General features: G+C 39.2%; 1 protein-coding gene across 4 annotated transcripts in view; it reads right to left on the bottom strand.

Moving 5' to 3' along the window:
• The window catches only part of dnah3 (dynein axonemal heavy chain 3), a 120,688-nt gene that overhangs the window by 57,767 nt on the left and 36,365 nt on the right, over positions 1-26,556 (bottom strand). For 3 of the 4 annotated variants that reach the window (XM_069905509.1, XM_069905510.1, XM_069905512.1), the window contains 12 exons: positions 25,095-25,218; positions 22,274-22,427; positions 19,941-20,085; positions 19,221-19,432; positions 16,232-16,323; positions 14,724-14,838; positions 13,886-14,002; positions 13,089-13,268; positions 9,185-9,321; positions 5,913-6,114; positions 2,361-2,453; positions 1,111-1,221 (listed from right to left, as the gene is read on the bottom strand). In XM_069905509.1, coding sequence (XP_069761610.1) covers positions 1,111-1,221; positions 2,361-2,453; positions 5,913-6,114; positions 9,185-9,321; positions 13,089-13,268; positions 13,886-14,002; positions 14,724-14,838; positions 16,232-16,323; positions 19,221-19,432; positions 19,941-20,085; positions 22,274-22,427; positions 25,095-25,218 — 1,682 coding nt within the window. The remainder of the gene's footprint in view (positions 1-1,110; positions 1,222-2,360; positions 2,454-5,912; positions 6,115-9,184; positions 9,322-13,088; positions 13,269-13,885; positions 14,003-14,723; positions 14,839-16,231; positions 16,324-19,220; positions 19,433-19,940; positions 20,086-22,273; positions 22,428-25,094; positions 25,219-26,556) is intronic. The other variant, XM_069905511.1, reaches the window with a different exon arrangement.

The following is a 26,556-nucleotide window of genomic DNA, read 5'->3' as shown; positions in this document are numbered from 1 at the left end:
AGGTGGGGAGACCTTTAGACCGGAGAGCCAGTGTAACCGCTCTCCATATGGTGGCATTCTCCCTCTCGACCTGGCCATTACCGCGTGGGTTATAGCTCGTGGTCCTGCTTGAAGCAATACCACACTCCAGAAGGTACTGTTGCAGCTCTGCACTCATGAATGAGGACCCCCTATCACTGTGGATGGAATTGGGGTACCCGAAGATGGTGAAAATACTGTGAAGGGCCTGTATCACTGAGGTGGCAGTGGTGTCTGGGCAGGCCACAGCGAATGGGAAGCGGGAGTATTCGTCGATGGCCGTAAGGATGTAGGTATTACGGTTGGTCGACGGTAGGGGTCCCTTAAAGTCTACGCTAAGACGCTCGAAGGGGCGGGTGGCTTTGATGACGTGGGAGTTATCCGGACGGAAGAAGTGGGGCTAGGGACACAACCCTTTAAGGCCCAAACAATAGGTGTGGCTTAGCTCTCAGCCAATCGCTGTAAGCACAGTCTAGATACAGTAACTATATACACTATGTACATTGGTGATAGATCTGTACTATCACACGCATTTAATCCATCGCAACCATATCACTTCCCATTGAACCAGACTGAGTTGGTTGTCCTGCATACAACCTCCTCTCAAGAGGCAGCTCATTTATGGAAGTTCCATGCCTTCGATGTTAGATGCCATTCAGATATTGCAAACCAGGTAGTTAAAGGAAGGTGAGAATAGCAGTCTAGCATTGCTTGTGCAGCAGGAAGTAGTAAAATTTAGGTGCAGCAATGGAATTAACCTACTATCTTCCTTCCCACAGAGGGTTGATCCATACCATACAGACCAGACAATCTTCCCTCACTCTCTTAAGTTATCACCCTTTCTTTTTAGTTGCTACTATCTGGTCTCACCAGCATTGATCTGTCCCTTTATTTTGGCTGTTCCCCAGGAACAGAAGTACACAATTTCTTTTGGTATTAAATTCAACAATTAGCTTTAGGTTTTTGGCCTCTAATACTCCCAATTAACAGGCCTCTGAAATAATTCTATGAAAACTTTGTTAAACCATGACCTCCTGCCCAAGGACACTATAGAATTAAGTACATACAGGAAACATGCAGATTTCAACTTACCGGCAAAGTTCCATTTTTAATCGCCTCAGAAACCTCACTGGTCCAGTAGATTGAGGACACAGAAATCACTACCTGTCCTGGCCACTGAAGAACCCATTTTCTACGGGGAAGCTTCAAAACCAATGAATAAGATAATTTGCAAACTCAAATAACATACATTGCTACCATACAGAATACTTTCAAAAAGAAATGTCAGTACAAAGCTCTAATGCTCTCATGTGCAATATGCGCTTCCCAATGTTTTCTCCTTGGCTGCTCCAACATTTGAAGGGCAGTAGGGTTAGCATGATGGTTAGCACAACACTATTACAATGCTAGGGACCTGGGTTTGAATCTGTCCATGTCTGTAAGGAATTTGTACATTCTCCCCATGTCTACGAGGGTTTCTTTTGGATGCTCTGGTTTCCTCCCACATTCCAAAGATAAACGGGGTTAGTAGGTTCGTTGATCACATAGGCTTTTCTGGGTGCCATGGGCCAAAAGGGCCTTTAACTGTGCTGTAACCCTAAATTTAAAATACAGTAAAATCCATTTTATCTGGAATTCAAACAACCAATAGCCTTAATCAACCAGCAAAAAAAATTGCAGAGAATATATAGATAAAAAATACAAAAGTTTAACATTGGTGCCCCTAGTGGTCAGTTTGCCAATCCACACGACATGCAGTCTCAAGCAACCCCAAAATTCACTGAGTCGGCATCTACCAATCCCCACTAGTGCCAGATACCTGGGGTTTGTACTGTATTTAAAAATTAAATTTCAGAATTGTCATAATACTCATCTTTTTAAAGTGAGTAATGGCCTACCATTCACCAGTCCTGACCTATTTCAGCTCAGGAATATAAATGGTAGCATCATACAGATCAGAAAGAGGTCATTGTGCATGTGCCAACATGGTGTACGTGGTGACACAGTGAAAAGCCACTAAACCTCAAGTTCAAATCCCATAAACAGCTGTGGAATTTAAATTCAGATTTAATATTCTTAAACGTTGATGAAATCAACAAGTCATTAGCGATGATCGTCATAACAACCTATATAATTCCTTGTTGTTCTTCTGGGGAAGAAATTTATTAAGCCTATCTTGTCTGCATAACCAGAAAATTGATAGGCAAGAAGTTAACTGATGACAAATAAGTTACTAACATGCAGATTAAACCCAAATCCAGACAATTAATTTGTAAGAATAATATGAATTTTTAAAAACACATAAGGTAGTTCAATTTTGATTGAATGCTGTAACCCATTACCTGAACATAGTTGGCAATACCTTCCTTAATAACATGCTTTATGCTGCTCAGCATTGCCCCTTCAACTTGCAAAAGCCATTTCTCTACCATACCCTGTGAGGAGAAAGGCACAAAAAAGCATTTTTTTTAAAAAGAGATCTGTCACAGTAGTCCACTGTTCTCATAAACCTGACTTATATCAAGAATAAATCATGGAGACATTGTGACCAATCTCTTTCAGTCATGAAATTCAAAGCATCTCTTCACAGATCTCTGAATATTTTAAAATCATTTTTGGAAGAAAAAAACCCCAAGGCCCTGTAGTAACTTTGTCATGAAATGAAAGACTTCTCAGTGTTTGTTATTATTCCCACACAAGAATGATGGCAGCCTCAAATCCCAGTTTAAAAAAAAACTAACATAGCTTTGTATCTATTTGGAATTTGTTTAAGAGATTGGAAGAAACTGAACACCAAGATGATTTAAGAGTCAGAAAGAAACTGGAAGTTGGTTCTTAAAGATGTCATCTATGTGGATAGAACTAGCAGACCCAGAACTGGCAGGTGGTCTCAGGCAAGGTCTTTTATTGGTTTCCAAATGTCACTGCAATCAAATATATTTAGAAACAGTTGATATAATGTATGAAACTTAAATGTCAATATCCAGTACTCATTACATAGTGAGCACAGGTTACCATGCAACCACAATTACAGTTCGAGTGGATATGGGGTCTCACTGACACGAACTGCAATATCAATATCAGTGTAGTATTTTTTTTAAAAAACAGGAACAGGAAAATTAATCTGACAAGGAAAGTCAAAAACAGCATAAAAGCAAAAGAGAGAAGATATTGCAAAACAAAAAGTGAAAAACCAGGTGATTGGATAGCATTTAAAAACTAACAGAAACGTACTAACAAAGCAGAGAAATTATGAAATACGAAATTAAGCTCACCAGTAATATAAAAACAATGTCAAATGTGTTTGTTTTTTTATAAATATATAAAGAGTAGCAGGAAGCAAGAGTGCACATTTGATCACAGGAGAAGTGGGAATGGAGAATTTAAAAAAATGGTGGATGAACTGAATACATATTTTGCACCAGCCTTCATTATCAAAGACTCCAAAGTGCCAGACCTTGTGGCGCAGTGTAGTGGTTAGTGCAATATTTTTACAATGCCAGCAACTGGAACCAGGATTTAAATCTCGAGCTGTCTGTAAGAAGTTTGTACGTTCTCCCTGTGTCTGCATAGGATTCCTCCGGATGCGCTGATCGTTCAACCTTTTTTGGATATCTTCTGAAAATACGATAGTTTATGGACTTCTGAAATTTCACACCAACGTTAAAATTCAAACTTTTCAAAATGCTTTTGCCAAGTATCAAAGAAACCATTTCTACAAGTGTGTCTTCCGGACCACTCGGCTCGCAATTCTAGGTTGTGTGGTGGAGAATGGGGTGGTCATGCCAGACCCTGACCGCATGCGTCCCCTCATGGACTTGACCCACCCCCCACCCAGAAGGCACTCAGATGCTGCCTGGGTTTTTTCTCTTACTATGCCCAATGGGTTCCACACAATGCCGACAATGCACGGCCACTTATCAAGATCACCTCCTTCCCCCTGTCAACCGAAGCCAGAGCGACCTTCAACCGCATCAAATCGGACATCGCTGCTGCAACGCTGCACGCTATCGACGAGTCCATTCTGTTCCAAGTCGAAAGCGATGCGTCTGACTTTGCACTGGCAGCCACTTTGAACCAGGCCGGCCAGCCAGTAGCCTTCTTCTCCAGAACCCTCCAGGGTCCTGAGAGCAGACACTCCTCTGTCGAGAAGAAGGCCCAGGCCATAGTCGAAGCAGTACGTTGTTGGAGACACTACCTCACTGGCAGGCGCTTTACGCTGCTTACTGACCAATGCGCAGTCTCCTTAATGTTTAGCAATACCCAGCGAGATCAAGAATGACAAAAATCACCAGATGGAGAATCGCGCTCTCCACTTTAATTATAATATACTGTATCGGCCAGGTAAACTCAACGACCTACCAGATGCGCTCTCCAGGGGGACTTGCGCCAACATACAACTGGACAGGCTGCAGAAACTCCTCGAGGAACTCTGTCATCCAGGGGTCACTAGGTTCGCGCACTTTGTCAAAGCTCGGAACCTGCCCCACACGGTCAAGGAGATTCGCTCCAATGACCCAAGCCTGCTCGGTGTGCGCTGAGTGCAAGCCCCACTTCTTCCGTCCGGGGAACACCCAAGTCATCAAAGCCACCCATCCCTTTGAGCGTCTCAGCATAGACTTCAAGGGGCCCCTACCATCGACCAACCATAACACCTACATCCTTACTGCCATCAACGAGTACTCCCGCTTCCCATTCACTGTGCCCTGCTCAGACATGACTGCCTCCTCAGTTATAGAGGCCCTGCACAGCATTTTCACCATCTTTGGGTACCCCAGTTACCACAGTGACAGGGGGTCCTCGTTTATGAGCGCAGAGCAGTACCTTCTGGAGCGTGGTATTGATTAAAGCAGGACCATCAGCTATAACCCACGTGGTAATGGGCAAGTCGAAAGAGAGAATGCCACCGTCTGGAAAGCGGTTATGCTTGCCCTCCGGTCTAAAGATCTCCCCACCTCTCACTGGCAGGATGTGCTCACTAGTGCCCAACACTCCATCCGCTCCCTCCTATGCACCGCGACCAATGCCACCCCCCCATGAAAGGATGTTCTCTTTCCCAAGGAAATCTGAGTCGGATACGACCATGGTTCCCGGTCCAGTCCTCTAACGACGCCACGTCCAGTACTCAAAGAACGACCCCTTGATTGACTGAGTGACTCTGCTCCATGCGAACCTCCATTATGCCTACATTGAGTATCTGGACGGACGTGAGGGCACAGTCTCGGTAAGGGACCTAGCCCAAGCCGGATCAGGCGCAGCAGTGCCTTTAACCCAACCTCCCCCTATTCCTTCTCCCCCGGGTCATGTGCTTGAACAGAGGGACCAGCACCACCCCACCAGCTCAGGACAGACTGTCGACAACGGCATTGGGAATTGAGGGAAGCAGTGGCCACACCCTACGGGCTGGCCGGCGACACGACTCCGGCGACCCCAATCCTGGCACCACGGCGGTTACGCCGGATAGTCAGGTCCCCTGACCGGTACAGCCCCCAACTTCCATCCACCCTGGGGTCGGTTCTCAAAGAAGGGGTGAATGTGATAGTAAAGATTCAGATGGTCGTGTAGGATGACTGTGATTGGCTGAGAGTGTAGCCCCACCTACTGGCAGGTCTTAAAGGATTGCTCCTTGCCAGACCGGTTTGACCTTCTTGTGATATGCTCCAGTCTTTTAGTTAATAAAAGCCTTGGTTTGGATCACTACATCCCCAAAAATAGTTTATGGTAAACAATAAATTTCCCTGAAGAAATAAATAGTACTCAAGGTTTACTTCAATTAAGATTTGTAAAAAAAGGCTAAAACAGTAACAGTTTTTGTAACGTTTATCCATCTAAACTATGATTAGTTCTGTAATCACTGAAAAGCAATTCATAGGCAATAGGAAGTAAGGGTGCACCTTAGCTTTTGCTGGGCTGATATTTTTAACAAATGGTACAATTTCTCCTTCAGAACTAATCATTCCGGTGATTTGAAGTTGATCGGTGAACTGAAGTTTTGCTATGCCTTCAAAGCATTTCTTCAAATGAGGCTGGACTCTAAGCGGGTCTTTGGTTTCGGAAAGAATTTCAAGCATCTCCTCATTGGACAAGAAAAAGAACCTGCAGTGGCAAATACAAGAAAATATACAATGATTTAGTTCACCCGACCATTCAACTAAAAGATGATCCCATCCCATTTTTCCTCATCTTTGAATTTGTTTCACTTCCCCATTTAGTTGAGCCAATGCCACTAGTTTTAAACAAAGATTGCTTGTGACACCCAACATTTTCAGGGCAATGACTATGGTCCTTCCAGAGAACAAGTATATTTTAACATTTTTATCACAATGCAAACTAAAAAGTAAATAACCCCATACAATCACACGCCAAAGAATTCCTTAGGTCAATAAGGAGAACTCCCAATTCATCCATGTTTTACTCCATGTCCCTATTTTCAGGGACTACCAACAGATGCATATACTCCATGTCCCCGTTTTCCAGGATTGGCTTTGTATCCAACCACCAGATGGTTCATACTGATGTTCATCCTGTTGTTTTCCCATTGACCCAGTCCAGAGTATACATTATGAAAGGTTATAAATGGCCGAAGTCCAAAGGGTTAAATTCCAGCTCACATTTCTGCTGAGATTTGGGGGTTTTACTTGGGTTTGATTCTTCGAGTTTCAGGGGCATGTCGAGGGCACCGTGGAATTCGATGTCCTTTAGCCAAGAAGAACTCCAACTAAAAATGCATGAGTGAAACATGAAAAGCTGCAAACACTGTGATTGTCGTAAAAACACAACTCAGCAGATCTTGCAGCATTCATAGTAGGTAAAGATATATAACTTATGTTTCAGGCCTGAGCCCTTCTTCAAGGTATGATTAAAAAGCAGGCAGGCACCTGAATTATAAAGCCAGGGAGAAGGAAAGACAAGGCAGGAGGAGTACAGACCAACAGACAAAAGGTGTTAACTGGATATGAATAAGGCAACAGGAGAGAGAAAAGTTGACGCACCAAGTAAAAGACTTCTGGGCTGCTTAAATAATTGTTCTTGAGGCAGTTTGGAGAAGGAGGAGTAGAAATTACATTTAATGCTATAGCATTTTGCTCACATGGGAGTATTAGTCGAGATGTTCAATGAACAGGAGATTCTGAGAACATTCAGAACCAAGGTGAAAGGAGGAAAGATTAGGAGACATCGGAGGTTGTTTATTTTTAAAAACATGGAGTGATGGGCGTCTGGAATTCATTGTCAAGGGTGGTGGTGGAAGCTGCACAAAAGGGACATTTTCAAAGACTCGCCACATGAATGTAAGAAAAATAGAGAGTTATGGAGTGTGGGATGGGTTAGATCGATGGTGGAGTAGGTTTACATGGGTCTGTACCGTGCTGTCCTATTCAATGTTCTAATGTTTCAGTTTGAATTCCTTTCATCCACAGCTGTAGGATATTAAGCCAATAACAGTTTTTAAATCAAATAGATTTGATTGGAAGCAACAAGAGCAGAAAGCCAAATTGGAAGGAGAGTGAAATATTTTTTTTAAAAGATAATAGGTCCTTTCAGCCAACGCTGGACAAATACACCTACAGCTTCCATACATTTTTGAATGGTGGGAAGAAACAAGACCACCTGGAGGAAACCCATGGAGAAGCAGGGAGAATGTACAAAATCCTTACAGACAGCGCGGGATTTGAACTCCAGTCCCAGTCATTGGGACTGTAACATGATGCCTCTCTCAGAGCTAACCTGTGGACTTTGGATGAGAGGAAGAAAAGAATAAAAGCACAAGTGTTCCAACGTTGCTTTCAAAATATTGAATTTTTTTTTATAATTGAATTGCTCGGAAGTCGATGGGAATAATAGAGGTTCATCAGTTGAAATTGATGGATCTTGTAATGGTGTGTGAGATCCTATCTCAGTTCTGGAAGAGGAAGAACAAAGGGAGGAGGATGCAAAGGGTTTGATTTAACATCACAACACTGATGAAGGGGAATTACCAGTTGAAATAGAAGGAAGATATTTCTGTAATTCTGGTGGGTGGGGAAGTTGACCTCACTAAACAAAAAGCAACATACAGAAAAAATGAATCATAGCCTGGGCTAGAAAGCTTTGGGCTAAGTGCTAAAAGACAAAATTAACAAAGAAGGGTGCTGATTGGTTGGGAGGCAATTTGAACTGAATGGGCTGTTTCTAGGTTTCCATCTCAACCTCATTGGGACTTCTGTGGCCAACTTTCAGTTCAAGGTGCACACCAAACTCAGGGCTATTTTGTTTGATTCTGTGTTTTTAATCCATGACAACTTGTACAGAATGTTATAGGGAAGGGGGAAAGATTCAAAAATCAAAGACAAGCATATTTTTGTTCCAGTAAAATCAATTTGTTCATTGGGGCCTTCTTAAGTCTCAGAAACCTTGGTAGACCACAAGACTTTGGAGGAGAAATTAAACCATGAATCCTATGGAGTTTGCTCTACCATTCAAATTATAGGTGATGGATTTTTCCTTTTAACCCCACATTCCTGCCTTTTTTCCCCCCCCCCCATGATCTTTGACACCTTTACTAATCAAGAACATATCAAACTCTGCTTTAAATATATCCAATGACTTGGCCTCCACAGATACCTGTGGCAATGAATTCCACAGATTCACTGACCCCTGTGGACAAGAGACTGACAGTCAGCAAGAAAAGACCCCCTTTATTTGCACCCTTTGGTTTCTGCCAGTCAATTTGTTGAGCCCCTGTTCAGAGTAGCTTAGAGCTGGATCTGCATATAGGGTAGAACCTGTCATTAAGCTTCTGCCACCAGAGTGTGCCCTTCAGAGATCTGAGGCTGGCCGTATTGAGAGGGCAGATTTGTTTAGAATTCTCCCTGGAATACCAATTTTGAGTTGAGTGGGGGAAAAAATGTAAACATGTCACTTCCGTCTCTTCCTGTTACATTTCAGTAACATGCACCGAGATCCATCTTTTGTATCCTCTGTGAAAGTTTATTTGTTATTGGAACAAGTGATGAAATGCAGGCAAAGATTAGGGAACTTTGAAAATTGTCGAGATATACTTTTGACAATTTCCTGATATTTTTGGCATATCTAATATAGAAACTTCTATTATACCATCATGATTCTATAATACATCCCACCTTAATAAAATCAAGCAATTCCAGTATATTTCAAAAGGATCTGTTACCTTGGAAAATAGAGTCTTTTCTTCTCAAGGTACAAATTAAGGCCTTTCTGGATTTCCTCCAAGAAATAATTAGCCTCCACCAATCTTTCCAACATATTTGGCTGAGAAGTAGCTTCTAAAACATGAGTGTCCTTGACCTTATAACAAAATGAACAAAGCACATTATATGAAAACATGTCTTGTACATGTCATTGACAACAGGTTAAAAGTTGCATATTTTCAAAATATAGTGTTTCAGTTTACACGAGATCCAATTTAAACTCATAATTATATAATGTCCAGAGGCAGTAATTTTATTTCAGCAGTGGGTGAAATCAGGAGAACACGAACCATCCTCATCAAGAAGTCAGCAGTGGAGAGGGTCAAGAACTTCAAATTCCTGGGTACGATCATCTCTGAGGATCTGTCCTGGAGCCTCCGTGTTAGGTCTGCTTTGTTCATGAATGAGTGAGACAAACACCAGACTGAGTCGAAATCAGGGTTCTTTGTTCTTTATTACCGGATTGTAACACTTGCAACTAACAATGTTAGTCGGAGAATGCATTCTGCCGTTATCAGCAAAATGGTGATTTTTTATACCCTTGGATACGTGCTTAGAACATCATCATATCATTACTTGTCCAATGACTAAAACTGTTGCTATCCTTTCCCTGCTAGCTTCCTGCCTCTCAATCCATCAATGTCTCTCTTATCTTGTAAGTACAAGGATGCATTCACATCTTGTTACAGCCCTGCACAGGGTAACTCCTTACACATTCCCATCTCATGATGTTTTACCTTACATCCGTCAATGCAATCATGAAGAAGGATCGCCAGCCGCTCTACTTGGTGCGGAGTTTAAGGACATTGGTATGTTACCAAAGACTCTTGAAAACATCAACAGGTGTACTGTGGAAACCATTCTGGCTGGTTGCATTACTGTCTGTTATGGAGGTGCCAATGCTCAGGGCCTGCGACATCATGGACACCAGTCCTCACTCCATCGAGGACATCTACAAGAGGCAGTGACTTAAGAAAGCAGCCTCTATACTCTAGGACCCCCACCACCCAAGTCATGCCCTCTTCATTCTGCTAACGTAGGGAGAAAGGTACAAGAGCTTAAGGCCGAGCACTCAGTGGCACAAGGACAGCTTCTTCCCCTCTGCCATCAGATTTCTGAATGAACAATGAATCACAGATAAAAGTACTCACTGTCTTTTTCTTGCACTTTTAAAAAAAATGTTTTTTTAAGAAATGTTGCAGTGTGAAGCTGCCGTAAAACAACAAATTACATGACATTTTCTTGATTCTGAATTATGCATATAACAATCATACAAATTGAAAATAATGCTGGTCATTAATAGAGACAACTGTGAATATTATAGATGAAAAGCTTTTGAAGGTAAACAAAGACTCCATTACAGGAAAGAAGTGGAAGTTTTAGAGAGGGTGCAGATGTGATTTACCAGGATGTTGCCTGGATTGGAGAACACGTCTTATGAGGAAAGATTAACAGGATTTTCTCTTTGGAGTGAAGAAGGATGAGAGGTAATTTAATAGATTATGAGAGGCATAGATTGGATGAACAGCCAGCTCCTGTTTCCCAGGGAAACAATAGAAAACAACAGAGGAAATATAGTATGTATAAGGTGAATGGAGGAAAGTTTGAGGGAGACATCAGGGGTAAGATTTTTACAGAGAGAGTGGTGGGTGTCTGGAATATATTGCCAGGGATGGTGGTGGAGACTGGCACAATTGAAACATTTAAAAGACTCCTGGACAGGAACATGCATGCAAGAAAAATAAAAGGTTATGTGTGTGAGGTGGGGAAGGTTTAGATTGTTAAGTAGGTATATATAGGTCAGCACAATATTGAAAGGCCTGTACTGTGCTGGAATGTTCTGTGTTCTATGTATTTGGAAAATGGTGATAAATTACATTTGGCAGCTTTCATCAGGCCGCCAACAGACCTTTAATTCCAACACTTCAATCAGTTAAAACAAAGATCTTTCAAACTCTCCTCATTCCCTGTGCATAACACTGAAAGCCCACATATGGATACCCATGATTGTTTGGCTTTTAAAGCCACCAACAGCTTAAGTTCTAAATGTTCGTCCTGTGATAGAGTATATAGATATGTTTTTTGGAGATAAAATGGGAAAGGTTTGTTAGAGTAGGTCACATACAAACACTTTTTAACAGATCTTATTCAAAATACTGGAACTCTGCTAATGTTAGAAATATTGGCTCCACAGCCTTTGCAAGAGCTTTGGAGAGTGCCCAAGAGACTTCACTAATGGAATGTTGTTTACAAAAAGGAAACAGATGAAAGAGCTTGTCAGAGCCGCCTTCTGTCTGGAAGAGAACTTGCTGTTCTGAGAGGGTCATGTGGTTTTGCAAGCAGAGAGAGTCAAACAGGCTTTCTCTCAGAGAGAGAGAGAGATTTCTTTTACAGTGTTACAGCCAGTAATGGCAGCTGGGACTGGAACAGGTCAAGCCAGCAAGCTTGTGAAAAGCCCCATTTGGAAGATGGCCTGGTCAAAGCCCTTGTGGTTTATGCAAGAGGAAAGGACTGTCTGTCTAATGTTTCATTGGAATAAGAGAAACAAATAGGAAAGATGTTATCATTTGGAGAACCGTGAAGGGGCAAGTTTCGTCAGCAAGACACTGAAGTGGCTGATGGAAGTAAGTCAGTTGTGGATGTCCTGGAACAACAAATCTCTCTCTGAAAACTGACAAGAACCTTCCTGAATGGTAACCATTTACCTTTCAAGCACCAAAGCCTGGTGAACTTAATAAATGTTAAATTCTGTGCACAGTATAAGAATTGCCTGCAACCAGTGAACTTCAAGGAATGAACCAAAGAACTTTTCTGAACCTACACACACATTACATACATGTGTGCTTAGAAGGTGGCTATGTTAGGTTAGTTAAGACAATAGTGATAAGTTAAAGTGTGATTCTGTTTTTATGTTTAAAGATAATTAAAAGCAACTTTTGTTTAAGTTAAAAAAAAGATAAACAAAGACTCTGCAGGTGCTGGAGAGCCAGAATAAAACACAAAAGTGCTGTACAAACTCAGCAGCTCACACAGCATCCATGGAAAATAATATACAGTCAACAGTTCAAGCCTCCATCAGGAATGTCAAAATTCACCCGAGTAAGAAGGTTGGGGGGGGGGGGGGGGGGCGGGGAAGAAAGAGTGACACAGGCTTGCAGGTGATAGAAACAGGTGGGGGGGGGGCGGGGAAAGAAGAGAAGGAAGTTGAGAGGTGATAGGGAAAGGGACAGAGACAAAAACTTTTTTAAAATAACTTGTTCATTCGCAAGATGTAGGCATTGCTGGCATAAACAATTAGGAATTGGCAATGAATGTTAGCCAAACCCTGTTAAATATGTTATTAAATATTTGTTATTTTTACAACATCAGCTCAGTAACACAAAAGGAGTTGGTGATATCTTGGCTTAAAAGTGATCCACTGTTTCAAGACAATGGCATCTTATTATTTCGAGTAATAGGCCACAGTTTTGGTCACACCAAGTGAAAGAAGCTAATTCCCAGAAAAGGGCAGGAAGAAAGATATGAAAGGATCTGTGCAAGTTCTTCCCTTCACTTATAATCTTCAATTCCAAATTCAGATTTAAAAAGGCACAGGAGAAAACATGGGAATAAAATTTAATGAGAAGCAGACAGAAAATAACTTAAACAGGGAAAATATAAACAAATACAAAATCATTCAAAGTACTTTGATCAAGGTTGGCAGCAACTCCTCACCTTCAGCTCAATATCAACTTGTAGAAAAAGTTTTCCTTAATTTCCCAAGTTTGCAACATCCATGAAATGCTGTAGAAAATGCCAATTTGTTGCTTTGTGTCCTGAATTCAATTTTACATTTTGAATTGAAGAGAAGGGTGATCAACTTACTGCTTCAGACATTATGTCTTTCCAATAGCCATCGACAATACCAAATTTCCGACCTTCTTCTGGCATTTGAGCAATGATGTCCTCAGAGCTAAAGATAGGCTCGAGGTAAAGCCAGGTGGCCTGGCATTTTAACCAGGCATCAAGAATATTCTGCATTAGGACCAGCCTCTCCTCCCATTGCTGTATTTTTGAAAATTATACACAACATATTGTTACACTGGGAGCTTGTAATATTCCTAAAATAATAAAGAATACCATTTCCTTTCTTCCAAACATATGTAAACAAGTTATTTTAAAGATCACATTGACTGACAAACATGAACTATTGTTCCAATCTAGACAAACTACATTGGAGATGAAGATGTTTTTTTTTAAAAAAAGGACCCAAGTGAACATTTTTATTTCTAATAGTTTCCACGCTAAACTTTCCAAACCAATTATTTCAAATTACATTGGATACTTTCTACTGTTTTAATTATTTGAACCATAGAGCTGTGGGGAATCAATTACTGTTTGTTTCTGATAGATGCAAATATATCCATTTGATTTATAATCTGTAACATCACATTCTATATATTACGTTTTTTGTGTGCTTAAACCTGATAAAAATATTGGAAAATAAATTACATTGCATACATAAATCTGAAATTAAAATTGTATTACACTCTTATCTGAGAGAGGTGGAAACAAAGGTCTGTACAGAAGTAGAAAACAAATCAGCCCGAAAGATGGACAGCCACTTTTTTAGCTTTGCTGCTTCATGATGCTCCATTTTCCCCTCATCCATTTGCTCCTACCTTGCATTCAGTTTCAATTGGTTTAATATATGGTGATCCATGCATGGTCTGTATCTTTATGATGTGATCATCCAGCAATACCTGGATATCATCCACTGCAGACAAAATGCTTACATTCTAAAAACATAGGAGGTTATGTTAGAACATATCTGTAAAAGGCAATAAATTATGTCACTCTTCACCATATGGTTACCACGTGGAAGGAAACCACTCAGCCCATCAACTCAATCCCCAGAGCACAACAAATTATTTCCTCTCAGATATTTATCCAGGTCTTTCTTGAATAGCATGATCGAATCTCTCTCCAGAATGAGAGAGCCCCAAGCGCTCAGTACAATAAAGTTTCTTCATGTGGGGTTGGTTCTTTTGCCCTTTACTTTAATTTTACATCCTGTCGTTCTTTACCCTTCCCCCAATAAGGATGGTTTCACTCTGCCTGCTCTCTTTTTACCCTTCACGCATGATGGTTAGTTAGCCCTAACTCCTTTTCCTTTTTGATTTGCTTTCCTATAGTTATCTATGATTCTCTTTTGTATTTTCCCTCTGAACTTTCTATTCTTTGTTGTGTTCATAACCTGGTATCTGTCAGATGCTTTTTTTTTTAAGCTTTATTTTAACAGTTGCACTCGGTTTGTCTCTGTGAAGGAGAGTTGTTAATGTAGCTTGGAAAGTATACCATAAAAGAGAGGATTTACTGCATAGGTGAAGTGCTCTGAGTTAGGCATAATTTGGTGTTTTGGAAAATTTTGCAGGGTTAATAACCTAAACTTGATACTGCCCACAATGCATGATGGAGAAAATAATGATCTAAATTGAACCTGGTTTCAAATAAACTCACTGTGTCCCTATAGTTCGTGAAGTTGAAGGTGCAATTTGCCCATTCTGCTTTCATCTTAGCAAGAGCTTTCTCCAATGAATACTCCTTGCTTGCAGCAACTCCGATCTCTTCCAATCTAGACAGAAGTTGTTTACAATTTTATTATTGAATACATGCAGAACTTTTAGGTTGAGTATTTTCTTGACTTTCCACAATAATTTTTACTTTGAGAATTTGCAAAATCAAGAGATGGAAAAATTAAAAACCTGCACAAATAAACATCATCTCATTTTCTCAGACCCTTGGTGTTTTCACCCATTTATCATTAATCAATAGACCTAACAGTTTGGGAATTCATTTATAGTTTCAAAAATACCTTAAAATCATATCTAACCATTAAAAAAAAGGAGACATTTTTCACACCTTTGTTGCAAATAAATTTTTGTCCATCTCAATTTTTTTTTGAAAAGTGCCATTCTGGATTTTAATTAACCTGAGAATCTACCCAAGACATAACTGTTACTAACCAACTAAAGGAAACACACTAAAGATCGGTCCTTGCACTCCCAAATGCACCTTGTTCACTTGTCTTGCATCTATGTGATCAGAACTGGACACATCATGCAAGATATGATTTTGCACTTTCAACATGAATTCCTTTGCTATTTTGATAATTGGGTATGTTAGAAGTTGCATTTAATAAGGTTTTGGAATTTGTTAATTATTTTCATGCTATTCATGAAATATTCACATTATATTTGTTCATTTGGTTGTTAGCCTGCTGAATTCAATCATTGAGGTATATTAGAAAGGACAACATTGGGAAAATCTTTCTGAACTCCCATTCTTAAATTATCCTGTAGTCAAGTAAAAATGAGATTTCAGTTTTCTTTGAATATCGATGCTTCAACACACACACCCACTCCCACTCCCACTCCCACCCACATCCACCAGGATTCCAAACTGCAAACTAATATCATTGAATAGTTTAAATTAATTCATTTTCTCATGCAAAGTATTACCCAGAAATATATTAGGTGATTAATAAATGAATAAAATTGAAATGAAAAGCAAATTGCAGTACAAAATTTACCAAAAGTAATTACAAATGATTAAACAAGTAGAGTGCAATGCCTATATCAGAGTTTCTGATATAAACAGATTTTAATACAAATTTGACCAGGGATAATGCTGAGGGGGATCAATGTGCAGGCAAAGAAATGATTCTGCATTCAAACCATTCATCCAGAAAATGAATAAAATTAGAAAGAATTCAGTGATATGAAAAGTCCTGCTCACAGCATGTTCCTCATTTTTAAAAAAATCAACACAATAAGAAGGCATTTGTATGGATTAAACAGTCAATTACTCAGTGTTTGCACCTATACTTCCATCGACAACTCTCAGATCAGCATGAAAGAATAATGGGTGAGTTATGACAGATCAATCGCATGGGACTGGTAGAGTTTCTAGAAAATAGCTCAGGAAGAGAGGCTGAGGTTGAAAAAGTACAAGTATTAACTGCTTACTCCTCAAGGAACTTTTCAAGTCCAAGTTCCAGCATTTCCTGCAAGGCGGTGTCTTTATCGGGATTCACTTCAAATCCAACAATTGCACTAATCTGAAAAACAACACACAAATCAGCTCAAATTACAAGTCGGCAAAATTTGCAAATTTAAAAGAAAGTCTCTTTGTATTTCTATTGACAAGTAGAAGATCACCTAGGATTTCCTGAAGAAAACCAGGTGGATAATTGTGCAGATAAATAATTGTACACAACAGTGACTGCACTTGAAAGGTAATACATTACTAATCAAATGCCATCCCGTGAGCCAAAATGCAACTTGTTTAAAAAAAACCTTCTGTAACATTAGACTTAAACCAGATATAATTATCTGTATGAACTTTACATACAAATACAGGTAAAACAGAAATTGCTTATATTGTATCGCTGCAGTTTGGCCAATTATACTTTAAAGTTGGGAGTGCCGTTGAAGTACCAATCAGGGCGAGAAGTTATACAGATTCAATACGACACATCCTTAAAATTGACACACAGTTCAGGCAAGAGGTGGATAGGGTTTGGGTGGTGAAAGGTGAATCACTTGACACAGGATCTCTGTGATAGGGTTTGAGATTCCCAGGATGCTAATAATAGGAGTGGATGGGTTTCAATTATTGTTGAAATTAATTAAAAAGAAAGCACATTTATGAAGCTAAAATTAGATCATGACACACAGGAGTAGAATAGGCTATTCAGCCCATGATCCATTTTTCCCATTCAGCCCCACTGCCCAGCCTTCTCTCCATAACCTTAGATGCCCTGACTAATCAAGAACCTATCAATCTCTGCCTCAAATACACCATATGACTTGGCACCCAATACTTAGAACATCCATAAAATTCCATCTATTAAAACTACATTTACAGATATTTATCACTTAATTCACCTTTTAAATGTGATGGAAAAGGTTCTTGTTGATTGCCCACCACAATGGTGGGACACAACCTCAACTTTGCTCTCACATTCTACATTCTCAAATCCAGTGTATTTGGATCAGAGGGGATAAAACACTCAACAAGTTAGAACATTGATAGGATGAAGCAAAATTATTTACAGGTACATTGGAAAATATTGACACAACCTTTCCTTTAGAGAATGGGAGAGAAAAGGGATTAAAAGAATAGAAAATTGTTTTTTGGGAAATACTTTATTATCTTTTGAACAAATGAAGTACAAATATGGAATAACTCACGGTACAATGTTTGCATACCACCAACTGAAAGCCTACTTAAAGGACAAATTGGGAAGCAGGCTGAGGTTACCAGAAGGAAGCAGCTTTGAATATGTGATTACAGACATAATGAAAATTAAAAGATTTATAAAAAACATGTACATCAAGCTGGAAGAGAAAGAGAATGATGAAATAAGCTGTAAACCCCCAAAAAAGTGGGAATAAGAACTAAACATAAAGATAAAAAATGAAATATGGGAAAAGCTATGCTCCGGAACTATGAGAAATACAATAAACATGAGGTTACACATGATACAATATAATTGGTTACACAGGCTATATATCACGCCTCAAAAGTTAAATAAATGGGACCCAACAGTATCAGATAGATATTTTCACTGCAAGAAAGAAACGGGAACAACAGTGCACGCAGTTTGGACATGTGAGAAAGTAGAAAAGTTTTGGGAAGATCTAAATCAGGTATTAAATAAAATCACAAAAGCAACATACCAAAAAATCCAGAGATCTTTCTTCTAAGTAATATAAGAACTAAAGAATAGGCCTCGAACTGGATGAAGCACAAAAAAGATTTAATATGATAGCCTTAGCTGTAGCAAAAAAATGTATAATGTCAACCTGGAAATCAGAAGAGAGCCTGAGAGTACAGCAATGGTACATAGAAATGAATTAATCTATTCCATTGGAAAAAATAACATATAATTTAAAAAATAAAGTCACATTATTTGAACAAATTTGGGAACCGTACATGGAACACAACAGAGAGGGCCTACCGTGGACCTCCACCCCCTAAAATGATAGAATGAGAAGAAGATGAAATGAACTGACCCAGTGTGTAAAAGTAGATGACACAACTTTCTTGTCTATTTTCATTGTGTGATGACATAGTTTAATGGGTTTATTGGATTGTATATGTTGAACGTTTAATGGGCTGGGAGGGGGGTGGGAAGGAGGGAGGGAAGGGAGGGGGGAAAAAGGGGAGAAAATGACACTGTGTATATTCAAGAGGGAAATGTTTGTGTGTATTTTGGTTAATATGGTTCATAGTGTGAAAAATAAAAAATAATTTAAAAAAACCTTGCAAAACTTCAGGCTTTCAGTTTTTGACAGTTCCAGGTACATCAGAAAATGTGAAACAAAAAAGTCTGCAGACACTGTGATTGTAGTAAAAACACACCAAAATGCTGGAGGAACTCAGCTGGTCGTTCAGCATCCATAAAAATCAAAGATATATTTGTCATTTGTGCTCATTCTGCTTATTCCTTGAAGGGCTCAGGCCCAAAACATCGGCAATATATATTTGCTTTTTATGGATGCTGAACAACCGGGCTGAGTTCTTTCAGCATTTTGGTGTGTTTTTACATCATAAAATGGGACTTTAATCTATTGTCAAAACTTTGGTGATGTGGTGTGGTTGGGGGCGGGGGGGGGGGGGGGTTAAAAAGAGAAAGGCATGTAATTGTTCTGACTTCTGTCACAATGGCATTGATGGCCCTTGTGTTTTGAAGAGCCTCGCCATGATGGGTTGAGCTAACATTTCCCCTGGGAACAATTGTAAAAGTAAATGCATACATTTCCACACAGCATTCAAGGAGATATCTGATCAATTATCCATTGTACCTATCCCTCAATCTTCTTTCCATTAACTTAATTTTATAGTAGCGAAGAACGTTGATATAACCCTTAGTTTATCGTAAATTGCAGTCACATTCGACCCATCAGAAGCATGTAAAAAAAACCACTGTGTCAACTTTTCAAGTATTACCTCTTTCCAGTGTCTCTCCTTGATGCCAGGATTGCAAATAGTTGAGATAATAGGCAGGTGAGGTTTAAATTTCTCAATTTTGTATTTTGCATTTTCAGCAACTCGTTTAGGTCCAGAGATATCTGCAAATGTCTTGGTCAGTTTGTACATTGTCCTCCACATATTTGAAACTTCGTTTGTAATCTCTTCAGCATCTAGACCTCGGAAAGGTCCTAGCAAATATAGAAAATAGAAAATCAGCCAATACAAATACACATTGTGGTGCACCCAGAAAAAAAAAATCAAGGTTTTAATAATCCTTTTCCAAGATGGGATTTCACTCCCTGCTCTCAGACCTTGCTCCCATGTTACCAATGCATTCACCCACACCTATCTGATTTATTTCTCAACCTTCTGCTTGACCCACTCTCCTCCAAAACACTGTTTCTCCACCTTCCAACCTGATCCAAACCCAGTAACTCTTCCCCAAATTCTCCTCCCCTACATACTGCCTCGAGACATTGATCAACAGCCACTTTCCATGAGTTAATTTCCATTACACACATAGGATAGTGTACAACAGATGGTCAGCAGCAAAGCCTTATTGTACTTCTGAGCTTCAGGTCTGTGGGATGAACATGAAGCATGCATGAGCCTTTTGGAACTCATATTACGTTGTGGACTTTTAATTTGCTTTCATTTAACATCATATTTCTTACTCAATTATCTTTCGAAACTCACCATTTAACCATACCTCTGATTTGATATAGAAGTTGTATGCTGTGTTCCATAGTTGCTCATAAGGTTGCTTCTGTCCTACTGAGGTCATTAATTGTGGGAAATGAGTCACTTGGTGCCCTAGCAACTCCTCTTCTTTATTTATAATCTATAAAAACAAAAAAAGTAATTTATGATTAACATATCTAGCACCAGACATTAAAAGAAGCATATGGATGAGCTCACGAGATTAGATTGGCTTATAAATTTACCATGCTCTACTCAAGAACTGTTATACATTTCTACCAATATCCAGGAAAGTAAATGGCAATGTAAATTATCTCAACAAAAGACAAGAATAAATTAGATTAGACCAGAGGGTAGCTGCAATTTCAGTTTCAACCTATTTTAGATGTGCTTGCATTCTAGTGTTTTGTCAAGTTTATTATGATCCGGTTGCACAAGTACAACCCGACGAAACAGCGTTCTCTGGTCCTCGGTGCAAAACACGCAGACACACAATCAGGCATAACACAAATACAGATAAACCATACATATGTAGGACAAGTATTCATATATGAGAGTTTTGGATGGTTAGTGTGAGCAGCTCCTTTGGTCATTCTCCATTCTCACTGCTCCCTGGGTAGTGCTCTGATACTCCTGTCTCCTTGTTTGGATCAGATTTGCTCCCTGTGCTCACACCAATGGAACAAACTTACTTTAACACTCATAAAATTATAGTCATAGAGTCCCACAACACGGAAGCATCCACTTTGGCTCAATGTATCCACGTCGACCAAGTTGCCTACCAGAGCTAGTGTTAGGGTTTGATGCAGTTTAGAAGAACATGCAATGATCGTAATAAAACTTTTAAGATCCTGAATTGGATTAACAGGCTAGATGATAAGATGATGGTTCCCCTCCTGGTGGAATCTAAAACTGGGAGATATAATTTCAGAATTAGGATTGTTCATTAGAAGAACAGGAATTACTACGTTCTTTGGAATTCTGGAGGTTGAATAAATTCACAGCCAAGACAGACAGATTTTTGGACCACCAAGCAGTTAAGAACTGTACAGACAGGAAGGAAAGTGCAGTTAAGTCCAAGATTATCCTTTTGAAAGGTAGAGCTGGCCCAATATGCTGAATAAGATACCCCTGATCCAATTTCTTCTGTCTTGATAGATAAGACATCATCAGAAACAGGACTTGCATCTCCAGGTTCAGGAACAGTTACTACCCCTCAACCATCAGACCCCTGAACAACAGACTCACTCAGTGACTCATTCAAGAACTCTTATCTTGCTCATTATTTATGTCTGAATATTATATTTCTGTATTTGCACCATTTGTTTACATTTCTTTCTTATTGATTACAGTTCCAGTAATTTAGAAATTCTGCCTGGCCCGGAGGAAAGAATCATGATGTCATGGATGTATCCTGACAATAAATATGAACTTTGAACTTAAGGAATGAGGGTAACAGGACAAGTGAGGGGAAAAAGTCTGCGAAAAATGTAAATTGTCTGAAATTATAAACGGAAAATATTGGAGATGATTATTCAAATTATTGAACTCGTGTCAACCATCATCTGTAAAGCACAACCAGAAGATGAAGTGCTGTTCCTTGAGCTTCTTAAGACAGAGCAACTCAGGAGGCAGATCAGAGAAGAGGGGAATGCACGGTTAAAGCAATACAGTGCCATTCACTGGGACTGGGGTTAGAATCCTGCACTTTTGGTGAAGAGTTTGTACGTTCTCCCTGTGCCTGCATGAGTTTCCTCTGGGCGCTCTGGTTTCCCCTCATCACTGAGAAAGTACTGGGGGGAGGGTGTTGGCAATTAGGGGGTAATTGGGCAGCATGGACTCATGGATCTAAAGGGCCTGTTACTGTGCTAAATTTGAAAAAAATCTCAAATGATAGGCAATGCAATAGGAAGCTATTATTAAATTATAAACAGCTGAAAATGGATAGGATAATGGCGAAAACACACCAGAATTCTGTGCAGTTCAGCCTTTTTTTTCCTCCTGCAGCCTTCAGAACAGTGTTTTATGGCATTTATCTTCTATAATTTTTCACCCAGCACTTTAGGGATCCATGAGTATTTTGTAGTTATATTTTGTTGCAGTGAGAAGGGGGAAGATGAGGAGTGTTCAGTGGATTATAAATAAATCACACTTGATTACTGAAAGGACTTAAAACTGAACATTTGCCTTTGCAAGCCTCTTCACATTAAAACAGACAAGGTGATGTGCTCTTGCACATTATACTAACTTACTAAGCAAACTATCATTGTACATATGACAATAAACTTGAAAAATTAATTTACAATAAACCACATCAAAAAGTTACTAACGTCCAGTTCATCCATTGCAGCATTCAGATTATCAGATAGTTCACTGAGTTTTTCCACATTATTCTTCATTTCATCAAATGTTATAATTTCCTTTTTTTTGAAGCTGTCCACCTCTTTGCCATATGCCACAACTTTCTTTTGAAATTCTTTTACTCTAAGTGCATGAAATACATGAGTGAGAACCACTGTTTACAAAGTGGCAGCCAAATTTTTTTATTTAAAAAATCAATAAGTAACAAGCAATTTAAGTAACAAGTGATCTGATTTATTGACTTGTTTTCTGTTCAAATAACCTTACAACTTTAGCATTTCATTTTGAAACATTTGAATGACTGAAAGAATAAATAAAAATAAATGTGCAATTATAATTAGATTAAAATGATTGAAGAGATGAAATCCACAGGACTAAAACAATACTTCAACTTTTAAAAATAGTTCAGGATTATTGGTTATTAATTAGTTATGAATCAATAGAAACCACTGGGAAGTGAAGGAGGTGGAAAAAAATACGAGAATGCAAATGTTTGCACAACAGTTCAGTGGCATCAGATTATAAATGACCACAAAAGGTTGAATATTATTATTATTACATTGCTAGGCAAGCAGCAAATAATGAACAGCAGATAAAGGTATAAAATGGTTCCAAAATAGGGAAGGGTCAAACATCCCACGATACCTGTGGCACATGAATAAAGTCCTAATAAGCTTTCAATGTGTGCCCATATTTTATTGAAAAGATATTAAGAGGAAGCAAAGGGTCTAGACTTGTCTAGACAACCCCCCCCCCCCCAAAGATGATGATGATCAAATCAGATTGCAGCAACAAAAGGGAGTCACTTGGTGTATTGTGTTTGCACCAGTTCTTAGAATGACGTACCCAATCATCTCATTCTAGGTCTCTGTAGTCTTGAAAACTTTTCCTTTTTAAATTAACTCCTAGCTGTGTGATAGTCTAGATTCTATCACCAATGTGTACATGTACAGATGGTCGTGTAAGATGACTGTGATTGGCTGAGAGTGTCGCCACGCCTACTGAAAGGTCTTAAAGGACTGCTCCTCGCCAGACCAGGTCATTCTGGACTGGTCGACCTACGTGTGATATGCTCCAGTCTTTTAGTTAATAAAAGCCTTGGTTTGGTTCTTTCAATGCGCTCTACAATTTTATTAATTAAAAGACTGGAGCATATCACACAGAGGTCGACCAGTCCAGAATGACCTGGTCTGGCGAGGAGCAATCCTTTAAGACCTGCCAGTAGGTGTGGCTACTTTCTCAGCCAATCACAGTCATCCTACACTACCATCTGTACATATACACATTGGTGATAGAATCTGTACCATCACAAGCTGTTAATTGCAATGCAAGTTTAATGCAAACGTTGTGCTTTGACAGGGTGCCAGTGTAACTTGGTGTCTGGTTGAGTGCCAAACCTCGATAAAAAGGTTATTTCATTATCCAGGCTCTAGCCATCAGGTAGATAGCCAGCTCTTGATCACCACTGGAGTTACATTGTGGAACAATGCTGGAATCCGAATGACTAAAACTTGGCTTCAGAGTCTACAGCTGGTAGGTGGCTGGTTTTGTTATTAAATTCTAGCTGGCGAAAATCTGAGCAGGGAATGCGCAGCAGATATTGCCACACAGGTAGATTGCCATGACTCAGTTTAAATCAAGGCTTTGCTGAAGACAAAATATAAAACTGAAGTACATGAAAAAATATAGATCATCAGGGGATCAAGATGAATCTGAAGATCGATTGAATGAATTCCTGACAAGATTGAAGTACATGCAAAAAAAGTGTGCACCAACTACATATGTTGGACAAAGAATTGCTGGATGAACTCAGGATGTCAGACATCATTCATGGATAGAAATGATCTGTAAAGGTTTTGAGACTGGATACATGGATGCTGTCTGATCCACTGTGTTCCTCATGCAATTCTTTGCTGAAGATTTCAGCTGAAATGTTCAACTTTTCCAACATTTATTGGAAATGGCTTTTCAAAAAACCTCAAGACCATAACAGTATATGATAGCACTTGGCAGACCAGTTTGCACAACAAGATGGCAAGGGTGCTAAATATGTCTCAATGGGAGACAATTTAGGGCATACAAGTAAGAAGTGGTTGGTGAAAGCACACTGCTCCCTACTTCCATATTGACAGTCACTAGTCGGAAATTGATTTAGAAGAGAGTAAAGATGTGGAATTTGCCGGTGGTGAGACACCAGGTATGTGGCCTGCTACCAGAGCAGGGGTCAGGGAAATCATGCAGGAGCCTGCATGCTAGACTATTAGATTGCAATGAAATTCTGCTGCAGAGGACAAGTTTGGAACTTAAGTAGGCAAAATTATAGAAAAGTTGATACACATATACAATGAAATACAAGTTGCACTGGGTAACCTACCAGGAAGCATGCACTCAACATCAAGAAACATGCAGAGTCAACTTCTACAAAGAGCTTGCCCTCATTCTTTCATCCATAAAACACACTGTACACATTTTCTCAAAAGCAATGCAGGATCTCAGCTTCCAATGTACCCATTATTTGAGTGCTTTAGAGGAAGATGAGATTACGGTCACCAGGCGGTTGGATTAGTGTGCAAAGAGTTTGTTGTACTAAAGACGTTGGGAAGATGGTCTTATAGGCAGATTCTTTGGCTTTTCCATTTAACACAACACAACTCAGACAGATATTTAGCAACACAGATAAAATCCCTGCTGCTAATTGCCCCAAGTTACCATGTTAACATATTGTTTAAAAAGGAACAGTTCTACTTCTGAGATGCAATAACAAAAGTTTTTTTTTTAAAAAGCACAAACCGGTTCCTCAGATTATCATCAACATCATCTCTCTTGCTCAGCAACCGATCCCGATGTGAATCAAGCATCAGTACAATCTGTCCTGGCCAGTTGAGGACCTGACTATTGAGCTTCAAATCATCACCTTTAACATAGAAGAAAAGCTTGAAAGTCAGAAAGGATCACTAGACCATACAATTTATTATAAATCATATTATAGGTTGAATGATTTCAACAAATGTAACTTGCTTTTGTCATGGAAGTATCCGTTGTGCAGATTAACGTCAGCGCACTAATTTCGCAATAATATGAGTGAAGAACATTTCTGAATGTAAATAAAGGAAGAAATTCCTATTCTTCAGATACTGAAACATGATCATCAACATCAACTTACGCAGGCAGATGTTTAATAAACAGATAAATTTATATAAATAATACCAAAACTATAAGGGGCAAAGAATTGGAAAAAGCTCAGAAATAACAAAATGAAATTGTTACTGTTGTCCAGGTGGACAAAATTTCTTCCATAGACAAAAAATGGAAAAGCAAGCAAGTTCAAACACAAATTCATAAAGAAACCCATTAGATTTTCCAATATGCTGTATCTAAAATGTTATCGAGCAGAAGAAAGGCAGATTAAATATACTGCATTCAAATGTCATGTAACGTCAGGGAAAAAAGCACGAACACCTTCTTTCATCTAACCCATCACTGCTTTCATCATCCAATCACTCCTTCTTTCCATCCCTTAGTCTTGCTCCATACTTTAAAACTTTACCCAATATTGATGGAATGCCTTCAACTTAAACTGTTTTGTCCTCCACAGATGCTGTAAAAGTAGCTGTTAATGGAGTCTTCATGGGTTTGACATTAAACACACAATTATTCGGAAACACAAAAGCCATTTGGGAGAGATGGACAAAGCAGCATTGCTGGATTCTTCTGCCATGTTTCATTCATTTTGGTTCACGTTACGACACAGAGCAATTTTTTAAATAGATTTCAGAACATATTGATCTTTTTAAAAAAATTAACAAACATCATGCAAATAACCTCTTGCATTCCTTCCTGTGTAGGGAACAAGAATCAGGTGCTTGGTAAGCTTTGGTTAGACCTTTCAGCTTCCTCAAAGTGCTGAAAATATGCAACAACTTTTGGATATAAGAATCATTAAAAAAGAAATCAGGAGGGATCCTCAAAGGGTATTGATTATCTCTCAACCATAAAACAGGATGAATGGTTTAACAAAAGCTAAAACTTGGCCAAGAACATTTATCGATGTTTCCGTTTTTGATGTGCACCAATATCAACAGGCTCCACATGCATTCATATCCAATAAAGGAAATGGTTAATCAACAAGTAAAAATAGCAGATGAAGGAAATGTGAAATAAAGCCACAAACACTGAAACTATTCAGCTGATTAAGGGCAGCATATGTGGGCAAAGAATGTTTCAGTTTGAAGGCATTCCTTCTGAACTAAGA

The sequence above is a fragment of the Narcine bancroftii genome, chromosome 12, assembly GCF_036971445.1.
Source record: "Narcine bancroftii isolate sNarBan1 chromosome 12, sNarBan1.hap1, whole genome shotgun sequence".
Taxonomy (NCBI): domain Eukaryota; kingdom Metazoa; phylum Chordata; class Chondrichthyes; order Torpediniformes; family Narcinidae; genus Narcine; species Narcine bancroftii.
Note: the sequence above shows the minus strand (reverse complement) of the source record. Positions and strands in the feature narration are given on the sequence as shown.